Raw genomic sequence first — 14,120 nt, 5'->3', positions numbered from 1 at the left:
TCTCCGTGACGGAACACGACGTGAGGAGGGCTCTGCTGAAGGTGAACACTAGGAAAGCTGCTGGCCCGGATGGTATTCCGGGGAGAGTACTTAAGACCTGTGCTAACCAGCTAGCTCCTGTGTTCACTACCATATTCAACTTATCATTGGCAAATTCAGTAGTTCCCACCTGTTTTAAAAGATCCTCCATCGTCCCTGTGCCCAAGATCACCTCCCCAGCCTGCTTAAATGACTATAGACCCGTGGCTCTAACCTCAGTGGTCATGAAGTGCTTTGAGAGGCTGATTAAGGAATACATCTGCTCCTCCCTCCCTCCGACCTTGGACCCACTGCAGTTCGCAAATAGACCAAACAGATCTACAGATGATGCAGTCTCCCAGGTCCTCCACACCACTCTCTCTCACCTTGAAAATCAGAAGGGGGGCTATGTGAGAATGCTGTTTATAGACTACAGCTCAGCGTTCAATACCATAGTCCCCACCAGACTGGCTGAAAAGATGATTGGTTTAGGACTGAACATTCCCCTGTGTGCCTGGATCCTGGACTTCCTGACGGCCAGGCCGCAGGTGGTCAGGGTGGGTAGACACCTCCAGCACACTCATCCTGAGCACACGGTCCCCCCAGGGCTGCGTCCTTAGCCCCCTCCTCTACTCCCTGTACACCCACGACTGTGTGGCTAAGTCCAGCGACAACTCCATCATCAAGTTTGCGGACGACACAGTTGTGGTGGGGCTGATCTCAGAAAACAATGAGGAAACCTATCTGGACGAGGTGGCGGACCTGTCACTCTGGTGTCAGGAGAATAGCCTCATCCTGAATGTCTCCAAGACTAAGGAGCTGATTGTAGACTTCAGGAGAGTACAACATCCAAGGACCTACACGCCGCTTGACATCGGTGGGACTGCTGTGGACAGGGTGAGCAGTTTTAAATACCTGGGAGTCCACATCACAGAAGACCTGACCTGGACTACCCACATCAGTTCACTGGTGGGAAAGGCAAGGCAACGCCTCTTCCATCTCAGGCAGCTGAGGAAATTCAAAGTCTCCCGGAGGATCCTTCAGTCCTTCTACTCTGGAGCTGTGGAGAGCATCCTGGCTGGCAACATCGTCTGGTATGGTAACAGCACAGCCCAGGACAGGCGAGCTCTGCAAAGGGTGGTACGCCTGGCAGAAAAGACCATGGGAGCTCCAACTCCCCTTCTCCATGTCCTGTACACCAGGAGGTGTAGGACCAGAGCCTACAGGATTATGAAGGACCCTCACCACCCGAAACATGGACTGTTCCAGCTGCTGCGGTCAGGCAAACGCCTTCGCTGTCAGGCAGCAAGAACAGAGAGACTAAGACTGAGTTTCTTCCCCCACGCCATCAGAATCATCAACGATGACCCCACCAGTGCCCCCCTCAAGTCACTCACACACTCACTGACATCATAACACATATGCACACACATAATCATCCATCTGCTGTTTATATTGCTTATACTGCTTATACTGTTCATATTGTTTATACTGTTTATACTGTTCATACTGTATATTTTTTAGTACTTCTATTTTATTTTATTTTATTCTATTTTAAAACGTATTGTATTGTTGCACTACTCTGTGGCACTGTCACTTTTTCATTTCACTGTATACTTGTATGCACGTGACAAATAAAGAATCTTGAATCTTGAATCTTGAATCTTGAATCTTGAATCATGTCCATCCATCATGTCAATGTGTTTCCCAGAGCACAGCTCAGTCTACCTGGCTTCAGATGGGAGAAGGGGACTAGGAGCCCATTTAACATGTATGACAGACAATTGAAAAGACTCTCTTCTAGTCTCAGACTAGATTACCCTCTTCCTGTTTACCCATATCTAATTCATGAAGATAACAACGCTGAGAACAGTTTGTCTGGAAATACACCAGGTACACTCTTGCCCTCCAGTGTAAATGATGGAAATCCAATTGCTGTCTGGGACTTATGATTACTTAAGTACGATTTTAGAAATAGAATTTGCTCACTCGTACCATATGAGAAGTACACCAAAACCCGGAGGCCAGTTTTGCTGCTAAACTCAATGTCTAAAATATACATGTAGGAGTATTGGAATAAACGCTTAATAAAAGGCAGATGTCACCTCAGAAAAAATAGGGTAACTTTTTACAACAAGGGTATCTTGTGAGACACTTACAGAGAGAGAATGTTGCAGTGGCATAAGTGCAGCTTAAGAAGAGTATTTGCTTCAGCATTGTGGACAGCTCCTCCCACTGCAGCGCTACTCATCTCTGTCTCCAACCAAGGTGCATGAAATGAGGAGCACTGAGGAGCACTGCTGTATGCTGCTCAATTCCTGCATCACTAATCAACACAATCAGCGAGGCCATTCTCTTATCGACTCAGACAGGCGTAAAAGAGAGCAGCCTGCATCTCACACCAGTGGAGCAGCTGGAAAGTACCCTGCAGTATCTTCCTGTCTCTCCCTACAGACCCATCTGAGGTACTTGTCCTGCCAGAGGAGCCATGGTGCTGACGGGGCCAGAGACAGAGACATCAACGGCTATATTTTAACGGTGTAAAACTCTGTCTTAGGGGAAAAGCAGCCTCTGCGGGGGCGCCGGCGCTGGCAGTAGCGCTAGGGGGTGTGTCTGAAATGTTATTGTGATTTTTATTGCTCTTGTCTTGAACACGCCTCTTTCATCGGTACTCCACCCATCTGAGCGCAGATGAGACAATGCTCCAAGGCAGTGGTAATTTCACCTGTTACCGCTGACAAATGTTGCTAATATACCTGCATTTCACAGATGTGCAATGACCTTTAATCCCATATACTGTAAGCTTGTATTGTAACGATATGCATTAATAACATTTTTCAAACTTTTTATTTTTATTTTACAGAGGGCTCAGTCAATCAGAGGGCTCGATATTACACCAAACCCAGTAACCATTACTCACCAAATAAATCACACAGCAAATAAAAGGGAATTACATTATTATTTCAGCCCTTGTACTTCAAAATCCACCCCCACCTTTCCACATGGTTGTACCTCCCTCTCTCTCTTGATTCAATAGTCTTGTGATATAACTCAGTCAGCGCCTTCTTCTGTAACTGTTTTGTACAAGTCGCAGTACAGTATGGACCAGGACCAAAACGTCACAGAAACACTGTGGCCATACTTAAGCACATTTATAAAACCAATTCCACCGAAAAGACTTAATAACACATATCAAGGTGAGTTTGCTGCCCAGTACAGTAGACGTCTCATAGCTACCTGGTAGCCATATGTTTGACTCTGGCTAGCCTAACAAGCTCGCTATCTTACCTAGCTAAATATCAGCATCATTTAGACTCAAATGGCAAATGTTAGCTAATGGAATAAGGGAGTTTGCAAGATTTGGATGAGAGTTGGTAGTCCTAGATTATCTATAAATCCTAAATGGAGTAGAAATGGAGTAGAAACACTTCTCTGTAATTGAATATATTGTTGGAATAGATCGCATAAGGAGCTATTGTGTACAGCGATCTTATGAAATACATTTTTATTAGAATAACTAGTAGATCATAAGAGGTGTACTACAGGCCTATCTCCCCATGGGTGCAACCCTGTCTAGTTTACTGCCAACTGGTGGAAATATATTAGAACTGCACAACATTATATGTATGTATGGAGCCTAACATAGCAGGTACAGTATATACACTGTCCCGTCCTCAAGTTCAAAGGACACTAGGCTATTTTAGTATTAGTATATAGATATATGGAAATCATTTTTATTATTATTATTATTATCATTATTTGCCTGTGTTTTAAATGTGTTCTTTTTATTATCAGAGGATACATCCATTACAATCTGAGGAAATGAATACATTGCAGCAAGATTACCAGAAAAGACCAAGACATCATCTAGTTCTACAAATACTTATTCTTTAAATTCAACACAGGTCTGTGTGTTGCATGTCAGCAGCATTTCAGTGTCAGATAAGGACAACATTTGTTATTGGCCTAGAAACATGTTCTACAAAGTGTTTCAACAATTTGCCTCTTTGTGTAATAAATGACACATCCTGTTAAAATTAGACTCTGTTCTTGCAGTCATGTTTCTTAATTATTTTTTGTTTTAATTTCATTAAGTAGTTTTGATATATTGAACTACTTTATAGTGGTATATATATATTAAACTAAGTGACTTTAGTTTGACAAACTATATTTCTCACAAGGGTAGCTTTGGTGTAGTTTGGTTAACTACAATTTCTGAGTAGCTTCCCCAACATTGGGCCCGAAACACAAACACCAGGCCACATTTGACACTAGCACAGAAGGACGAAAAGCAAATGTAGGTACAAACCACAATGTCACACACACACACACACACACACACACACACACACACACACACACACACACACACACACACACACACACACACACACACACTGACCACACCTTCTATCAACATCATTTACTCAGTCTTGTCATTGTGCAGTGACCACACATTACAACAAGCAAAGAAACAAACAATAGAACAATAGATCACCTACTACAATCTCTCCTATGACCTCACAGTGCACTACTTCTCCTGTGTGTAGGCTTGCTGAACAAAACACACACACGCAGACAAGCAGGCAGGCAGGCACGCACACACAAGCACGCACGCACATGAAATGCATGCACGCACACACGCATATCTCTCTGAACCCTCCCCAAAGCCACATTGCAAAAAGCTCTGAAATAAATAACTTAGTCATGTTGCATGTTTGTCTACTTAATGCCACCTTTGAAGTCAAGCACACCTCACAGTTCCCCACAGCGTGGTTAATACTTTATTAATACATGAATAATTGACTTATAGTACACATGCTGCATCATGTCATGTTGCTTAATATGCCTTTATTGTTATTGTACCTGTAGTTTTACCAAATAATATATTTCACATGAAGAACCTATGGGATACAGTTGGATATGGGGGTGAGGATGTATTTACAAGGAGCTAATACTGTCATAACAAAGATCAAATTCATATGTCATATAATACATTAGACCTGTATTGAAAATATAACTATTTGAGCGTAGGATAGACATAAAGCTTACCTTTTCTCCATGTCTGATAATGGCACAATTAAAACAAAATATTATACTGCAAGCAAAAGAGAACACTTATTATATTGTTCCCAATAAGTTACATAAGATAGATAGATAGATAGATAAATAGATAAATGGTACAATAAATAAATCAAAAATAAACTTTTGTTGATTTTATATCAGCTATGTTATAATTACTATGTCAACTTTGAAAGTTTAACTTGATGTGGGCTAGAAACATTAAAAAAAACAGCAGCAGAATACAGAATATGTTGTTGCATTGTGGAGGTATCACACTGCATCGTGGGTGTGTGTGTGTGTGTGTGTGTGTGTGTGTGCGTGCGCGTGTTTGTGTGTAACTGCGTAGTTGAGGTGAGGATAATTCAGAATGATAATGTAACTCATGAGAAGCCAGACTTCTGTTAAAGCTTGATTGCAATAATCATAAAGTTATTACAGCATATGTGATCAGCACAGGTGATAGCATATACGAGTCACAGACATAAAAGTGTTTTCAGTCCAGAACCTGATCCAATGGGATGTGTGTACAGTATGTTCTCTGTGGTCAGTGCATGCCATCTGACTCGGCTGGTTCTGACCCTATAGAGGCTCTGTGTGTGCGTGTGGCCCGTCTGGCCCTGAGGGACACCAGGTTCAGTAGTCTCTCCAGCTCGTCCCCGGACCCAGACCCTGTCCCCAAACCTGACCCCAACCCCGCCTGGTCATGCTCCTGTACCACCCACCTCCCCGGCTGTCCTTCCCAGGCCCGGAGTGGGGGCAGCAGCTGGGCTGGGTGCAGGTTGAGGCCAGGGGGAGTGGAGGGGTAGCCCTCATAGGCAGGGCGGGCTGGGGGTAGAGTGTCGTAATGGTCCTGCTCCTCTTGGTTGTGGTTGTGGTCTTGGTCCTGGTCGTGGTTGGGTTCACGGAACTCCTCGTATATGGGAGAGGAGTTCTCTTCACGGTTATCAGGGTCATGTGATGGTTGGTTGTCTCTTTGGCCTTCACATCCCCCCGCTCTGTCCACATCCCCTCTTTGGCCCTTGTACGCACTCCCTCTTTCTGCTGAGTGCCTTCCTTCGCCTTCATACCCTCTCCTTTCACCTGCTAACTCTCTCTCCCTACTTTGCCCTCTCTCCCTTTCCCCTGAGTGCCTTCTCTCCCTCTCCTCCTCTCTTCCTCTCTTCCTCTCCCCCGAGTGTCCTCTCTCCTTCTCACTTGAACGCCCTCTCTTCCTCTGACTCGAGCGCTCTCTTTCCCTTTCGTACCCTCTTCTTACGCCCGTGCTCCCTCTCTCTCTGCCTCCCTCTCCCTCTCTCTCGCCCGAGCATCCTCGTTCCCTCTGAACCCCTCTCGCGCCGCCGTGCCCTCTCTCCCTTGCGCCCGTTTGACTTCTCTCCCACTCGTGCCCTCCTCCTCCTCTCCCGCCTTCGTCCCCTCCCTCGCCCTCGTAGCCCCTCCTCTCCCCGCCGTTCCCTGCGAGTCTGTAGTCCAGCTGTAGGGAACGCGTGCTGCCTCCTCGTCTGTGTGAGGAGGGGTCGTCACCGGGGTCGTGGAGCGCCCCGCCCTCGATGGCCCGGAGCCGTGAGGGAGACAGCCAGTCAGAGGACTCCCAGTGGTATGCTGCGGAGGAAGAGGAAAACAGAGTCAGGGGGCTGGAGGCATGGTTTCCAAGGCTCCATGTCTGCTCCCAGTCTGTTCTACACCCCCCCCCCCCCCCCCCACAGCATTGAAGAAGTTTGATTGAGTATAACGGAAAGCTGCGGTGTGCAACTTGTTAACCCGCTGCTCTGACCTGAAGACATGTTGTGTACTGTATCACACAGGACAGTACATTACATCATCACTACCTACGGAATCATGCGGGTCATATAAAGGTCACATCTGTGGGATGTTAAAAGCCGGAGGGGTCAGATTTTGAGGTAGTGCGGAGGTGGTGTGTTTGTTTCCTATTACGGTGGCAAGATGAGGGATTGCATGCTGTTGGAGAGAACAGTCTGGCTAAAAATCACACACACAGTGAAAAAAACACTCTTACAATCCACAATGTACTCTTTGATGACCTCTACACACATGTCATCCTCGCACCGCAGATGCCGGTTCACTGCAAATAAAACGGAAAAGCAAACACCGCGAGAGAAAAGAGTTTCTGATGATGAGAAGAACTCAAACAAAAACAATTAAAGGCAGCTGAAGCTTGTGAATTAGGTATTGGTGGTAGGGAGAAAAGGGAAGGCAGAGATTCGGTCGATGTACAAAAAACACACACACACACACACACACACACACACACACACACACACCACATATGCACACACTCACGCTCTCACACACACACACACACACACACCACATATGCACACACTCACGCTCTCACACACACACACACACACACACACACACACACACACACACACACACACACACACACACACACACACACACACACACACACACAGACGATGTGGCGATTAATAAAAGAGCGACTATATCTACACCAATATCCAGAGATCCAGGGGCAAACACACAATTTGACAGGAATGTAAAACGACAATATGGGGAGGTGTAAAATGCGGTTTGCAGATCTGAATAGGAATACTACTGTACACGTGCAATACACATAACTGGGAACACATGGTTTTCCCAGTTAAAGCAGCCACATAAGCCATTGTTAAGGAGAGTTCAGAAGATGAAAAAGATGTCTGACTCACCACGCCTGCTGTGGGTTTCCGCTCCATCCATGCCTGAAACTGAGAGAGATAAAGAGAAAGAGAGAGAGAGAGAGAGAGAGAGAGAGAGAGAGATACATAGTTAAGCAATATTTTGTGCAGAGCAGACATGTTTATTTCTGCAGAGAACTGTGTCTAGTGGTCCAATCAGGCCCATGGGTGATTTGCATTTTTCTTTTTTTTTGGTAGCTTTGAAATGGAGAGACAGCAATTAAGTTCTATCAGAAAGCATTGCATAATGTCCTTTTTTCATTACATTTTTTTATCCCTACCACCCCCTTCCCTGATTGGAGGACATGAAAAAAAGACTCTATTTACAGCTATTTATTGTACTTGGTAAGGAAAAATAAACAGTGTATATCTGTCTATAGTTTCTTATTATTGCTTGTAATGGACTAATAAGTCTTATAAGTATAAGTATATATTGGTCTGTTAGGCTTTCATTCAATCATTCATCTTATTTCGTCCTCAGGAATTATTTCATAAGTGAGAATCGATTACAACATGGATTATTTTACTATCAGAGATATTCTGTATGACCTTCCAGGTGACCTCTTTATGATTTCTGATTGGTTAATGAGATAAGCGAGGGTAGAGAGCCTCAGACAGGCAGTTTACCACCGTCTGCTATTAAAGCGAACTTACACGCGAATATCTAGCAGACTAGTTGTTCCCCAGCAAAAACCAGGGCACCTTTCCATTCCAAAAGAAATGTTTGCTTTAGTGCATTCCCTTCTCTTCACTCAAGGGGGGAATCCCTGTTTGACCCAGATGTGCTGTAAGATGGCGGTAAACAGCAGGGCGATTCCATTCCATTGTAAAAAATAATAATAATAAAAAATATATATACATCCCCTTCACCAAGGCAACAAAAAATATCCCTTCAGCACGTTCGGTATCGCACAATTCATTGCAATTCATTCAGCGAAGCCGAACAGCTGTTCGTGGTTGCTGTTTCATACCTGCCTTTTGACATACCCAGACAGGTGTGAAACAGCGACCACGAACAGCTGTTCGGGCTATCCCTCTGTCAATCCCCTTGGCTCAGGTAGGCCTCAGATAATTTGGTTGCAAATGGCGTCCTATGTTTCCCCTCTCCATATCATGTTTTAACGACAACAGAATGTTTTTTAAACCTTATTCACAGTAATGTTGCTGGCTTTAAAAGCTATGCAAAGCAAAGACAGCATTGTAGTAGCAGGTGGACAAATAACAATCTAGAATTCACTAGACTAGTTCACTAATTGAGGTATGAAGTGAAAAATATCAACTGATATCAAGTGATAAGCTTCATGGTAGTGTCTTTGCTGAAGAAATGTATTGGTGTTGTATGTAATAGTAGATGTCTATTCACATTGTATTGCCTCTGAGTCTGAATTTGAAATAAAAACATTCCATTTGGATTTTCTCCCACTGATCTACACAGCCAAGTGTAAACTTTCAAGGCAAAACAAAATATATTAAAACATTTATAGATGTATTACAAATTAAAACTTAGAGAACCTGATTGCTTAAGTGGCATTCCTTTTTAAATGAATTTATAATACTGTTATTGTACTCAGATAGTATAAAATTGTTATGTTTTTTAACAACATTTTCTTTCAAATCTATTCTGCATATAATTTTTAAATCAAGATCATTTCAGGTGCCCTAAGAGGATTCAGAAGCATTCACTTTGTTGATTGAGTGATGATGTTAGACCAGAACTGACCTTCCACTGTCTGAATTGACATTTCACCATTAACCTTTCCTTTGTGGATACCTCTGTTCTTATCAGGGTTAGCACTCTAACCAGACAGCACTCTCTCCACTAATGGATTCTGACCAAGCAGAAGCTTATCATCAGACCCCTTTGTCCAATCACACCTCTTGGTCTGCTGAACACTGCAAGCTGCCGCCTGTCACCTGTCACCTCCAGATTGGGCACAGGTCTACTCTCTTCACTGCTTCAGTGGATATCCACTGGGCACCTGGTTGTGATGTCCAACACCATCACAGATGTTTTTGTGTAGGTATCAGGGTCTCCTAACCTCTCTGGCCTGCTGCATGCTCTGAGCTTTATAATGGGACCCATCCTGGCAGGAGACGCTGTACACACTACATTTGGAATTTATTGTTATATTATCTTGTGTTGTTCTTGTATATAACTGTTCTGTTCAAAGTCAAAGTCAAAGTCAAAGTGGCTTTATTGTCAATTCTTCACATGTCAAGACATACAAAGGAATCGAGAGGACGTTTCTCACTCTCCCACGGTGAGACAGATAAAGTGCCCAGGCACAACAGATAAGACATACTAAAAGTAAAACGTTCCTGTATATAACTGTTCTGTACTCTGTCATGTATTCTATGCTTTATGTGATCCTAAGAATAGTAGCAGCTGCATATCCCGATAAACAAATAAACACACCAGAGCCTTGTATATATCTACGGCTCTCATGATGTATGCACGTAACTCAGCACTTCAGTACATGTCCAAGAGCCTGGGTATCTGACGCATTCTTTCATTCTCACACACGTTCTTGGTTCAGCAATGTTACACAATACTGTCTGGCCAATAGAGGCAAGGATAAGTAGAAGCAGACTGGCGCTGAGAGAGGAAGATGTCCTAATGTGGTAAAAAAAAAAAAAGATCCATATGAGCATACCTTCGCTTTCAATGGAGTCCACAGCATCGTTGACCAGCCGTATGACTGTCACTATGGAGGCTTGGTGACAGAGAAGGATGGGGAGAGGGGAAAGAGACAGAAATAATACCAAAATAGGGATATGAGTTATTATCAAAGATATGACTATAAACCTCAACCCAGACGATGTGGACTGTGCATAGTTAATTATGATCAATCATGATTAGCACAATAATCATCTCCAGAAGGAAAATGAGGTGTTTTTTTCCCACTTATCTTTGTTCAGGCCTAAAATAGGCTAAGATCACAAGGAAGTGAATGGCAAGATAGAGAGAAGGACAGAGGACACGTGTGTGTGTGTGTGTGTGTGTGTGTGTGTGTGTGTGTGTGTGTGTGTGTGTGTGTGTGTGTGTGTGTGTGTGTGTGTGTGTGTGTGTGTGTGTGTGTATGTATGTATGTATGTATGTATGTATGTACTGTACAACAGCCTTTCAGTATGACAAAGGAGCACATGCAGTGCTTTGCATAAGTAATGGACTAGAAAATCAAAAATGCAAAGCAATAGCCCTTCAGTGTTTACTGGAGTAATGAGACTATCATTATGGAAACTCAGAGACCTAAACATGTGCACATCCACACTCAACACGTGCACACACCCACACACACACACACACACACACACACACACACACACACACACACACACACACACACACACACACACACACACACACACACACACACACACACACACCCTCCCACCCACCCACCCATACACACACCCTCCCACCCACCCATACACCCTCCCACCCACCCACCCATACACCCTCCCACCCACCCACCCATACACCCTCCCACCCACACACACACTCTACATTCTCTCTCTACTTATGTTTTTGTGAATTAATTGGTTCTTCTTTTAGCTCTATACTTTGTTTGGATTTTAAATTAATTGACCTTAACGTGTAGATTCTTATTTGATGGTATTTGTGTACATATTGGTTTCACCATATAGAAATGACAACAACTTCTTATACATAGTCTGTGTATTCTCTTTTTTATTTGTGTGTGTGTGAGGGTGTGTGCATGTGTTGAGCGTGATTGTCTCATTACTCAAGTAAGAGCTATTGCTCCGTCAACTAGCATTTTTTTGTTTAGCTACTGAGCGTATTCCCCAAAAATGGAGATTTGCCTTGTTTACGCTGCACCTGTAAGGTAGTTAAACGCAATTGCTCTGTCAAATCAATCAGTTGTTTAATTGATTCGCAGGAAATCTGTCTGGAGAAGATTAGCGCCTTGTCAGGACTGACTGCAAGTCTAATATGTGCATTGCCTAACGGACATTAGATAATGCCCTCAAGAAATGTCTTTGGAGATAATTGGGGACATCTCTGTCAAACGGTAAAGAAAACACACAGCTCAATTCACACACACAATTATTAGTGTGGATGACATTCCAACGGTCCTCAGTTAAAAATAGGGTGCATGTTCCTCAGTTACTAACAGCTCATTTAAAAGCATACTCTCAGTACATACTGTACAGCAAACATGTTTACGTGTCAATGCACTGAGAGGAAGATATATATTTCTCTGCTTCAATTTCCAGCTTGGTGCCAACTGCCAGGGTTTTTGTTGACATGCCAACTGCCTGGGTTTTGTTGACATTCATGTCAACAAAACCCATTTATTTACATTCTACATTCTACAAAAACAACTAAATATAGTAAAAGGTTAGGGTTAATGTAGGAATCTTTTGATGACAATACAATACATGTCTTTTAGCATGGCCATGATATATCAGCAACATAGTGGAAATACAGCTATAGAGCATTGGGAGAGACTAGCACACCTTTAGCATCTCAATGAGTATATAGAGTGTGTATGGTCTAGCGAGCCCTAGCATCAATCTTACCGTTGTCATTGAAGGAATCAGAGGTGAAGGAGCTGAGGGAGTGGACCTCAGATGTGCTGTCTGAAAAACATGTCACCTCCTCTACCAGGTCAGACACCTCAACTGCATAAAGAGCAGACACACCAGAGAGAGAAGATCAGTGTGTGTGTGTGTGTGTGTGTGTGTGCGTGTGCGTGTGCGTGTGTATGTGTGCATGTGTGTTATTTTTACCCAGTGGACTGGTTGCTCTTTGTGTTCTCTCCAACTCGTAGGCTCTCTGCTCCCACTCCTCCTCTCTTCCATCTCTCCCCCTCTCCTCCTCTCCTTCCCTGTCTCCCTCCCTCTCCCAGGGTGTTTTGCGGGAGGGACTATGTTCTGAATGACAGGGAGATGATGGTGGTAGATTGGGCGCCACGCTGCACACAGCCACGCCCCTTCTACTAACTCCTCCCAGGATGTGAGGCAGGTCAGACAGGAAGCTGCTCATCTGCGGGGAGAAGGACAGTTTGGTTACATATTTGCACGCTCGCGTGCACACACACACACACACACACACACACACACACACACACACACACACACACAGAACTCCGCACTCACACTACACTACCTGACTGCCCTCGCTGGACGTTGTCTTGTCACCATCACAATTTCTTGTCCCCTGGTTTACCGGGAAACCGGGAAGGGAGTGGGCAGTGGGGCGCACCATGACCTGAGGGGGCCCCCCGGTGACCCCTCCATCACCATAGTTACTGGTGACCCCTGGTGACCCAGCGACACGTACAGCCTTGAACTCTATGCCATCTGCCCCTATGCCCGTCTTGTGCATCATGTAGCTGGTCTCCACAGAAACCGCTGACACCCCCACTCCTCCCTCGCTCCCCCGGCCGGGGTTAGGGTCTTTTTGAAAGGTGACTTTTTTCCTGAACGCGATGAAGAGGATGAGGAGGAGGATAATGACGAAGATCAGGACCAAGATGCCGATGATCTCGCCTGGCCCAAAGTAGGTCAGAGCCTCTGCCTGTGAAGCAGAACCATACAACAGAACTGAATCAAAATATTGTTGATACTGGTCCTTGTTGTTTTGTGATATCACCCTTTGCTATCATTTCTTTGACTGTAAATGCATTGCAATGCATTTGCGTATAAAGTGTGCAATACAAATACAGTTTGATTGATTGATTGATTGATTTGACAGCTCAATTGATTAATTGACCGCTTTTGTTCAGGTCCAGTACTAACACACTTGATTCAACTATGGTGGTAAAGAATTGGCCTCTTGGGACCATAACCTGCATGTCTTGTAGCCCTCAAGAGGATGATGACAGTGGTGGGTGGAAGCATAACAAGTCCTCTGCTCTATCTAAGCATGTGTTTATTTGTTTATTTGTTTGGGGAGTGCTACTCCTTCAGTTTTTTTGTTTTTTAATGATACAGTAGGAAGATAGACAGGGAGACAGATGAGAGGGATGAGACAGAAGAGGCCAAGCGTGTTACCACTTGGCTTTGACGGTTATACCTGAGTGTCATCCCCTGGGCTCCGATCCCCACAGAACTGACCCTCAAACCCGTCCGAACAGTTACAGTAGAACGCCCCGAACGTGTTGACACACTCCCCTCCGTTCTCACACTCCTCCCGCACACACTCGTTCACATCCTCATCACATCTGTGAAGTGGAAAGAGAAGGGGAGTCAAAAATAGAGAGACTGCCAGAGAACAAGAGCAAGAGAAACTGAGAGAGAAAGGTTATACATTTACTTGGATTAAGACTGTATGAAGTTCTCACCACACACACACACACACACACACACACACAC

The 14,120-nt window shown here is 44.3% G+C and overlaps 1 protein-coding gene across 1 annotated transcript in view; it reads right to left on the bottom strand.

Annotated features, from left to right (window-relative positions):
- Nucleotides 1–5,626: 5,626 nt before the first annotated feature.
- fat3b (FAT atypical cadherin 3b) overlaps nucleotides 5,627–14,120 on the bottom strand; it is a gene marked incomplete at both ends in the record, with an annotated part of 50,802 nt that continues 42,308 nt past the window's right edge. Inside the window, 8 exons of the mRNA XM_083694666.1 lie at nucleotides 5,627–6,015; nucleotides 6,451–6,681; nucleotides 7,097–7,162; nucleotides 10,433–10,492; nucleotides 12,324–12,425; nucleotides 12,534–12,789; nucleotides 12,913–13,323; nucleotides 13,822–13,969. Coding sequence (XP_083550792.1) covers nucleotides 5,627–6,015; nucleotides 6,451–6,681; nucleotides 7,097–7,162; nucleotides 10,433–10,492; nucleotides 12,324–12,425; nucleotides 12,534–12,789; nucleotides 12,913–13,323; nucleotides 13,822–13,969 — 1,663 coding nt within the window. The remainder of the gene's footprint in view (nucleotides 6,016–6,450; nucleotides 6,682–7,096; nucleotides 7,163–10,432; nucleotides 10,493–12,323; nucleotides 12,426–12,533; nucleotides 12,790–12,912; nucleotides 13,324–13,821; nucleotides 13,970–14,120) is intronic.

The sequence above is a fragment of the Argentina silus genome (assembly GCF_951799395.1).
Source record: "Argentina silus genome assembly, chromosome: 2".
Classification (NCBI taxonomy): Eukaryota; Metazoa; Chordata; class Actinopteri; order Argentiniformes; family Argentinidae; genus Argentina; species Argentina silus.
Note: the sequence above shows the minus strand (reverse complement) of the source record. Positions and strands in the feature narration are given on the sequence as shown.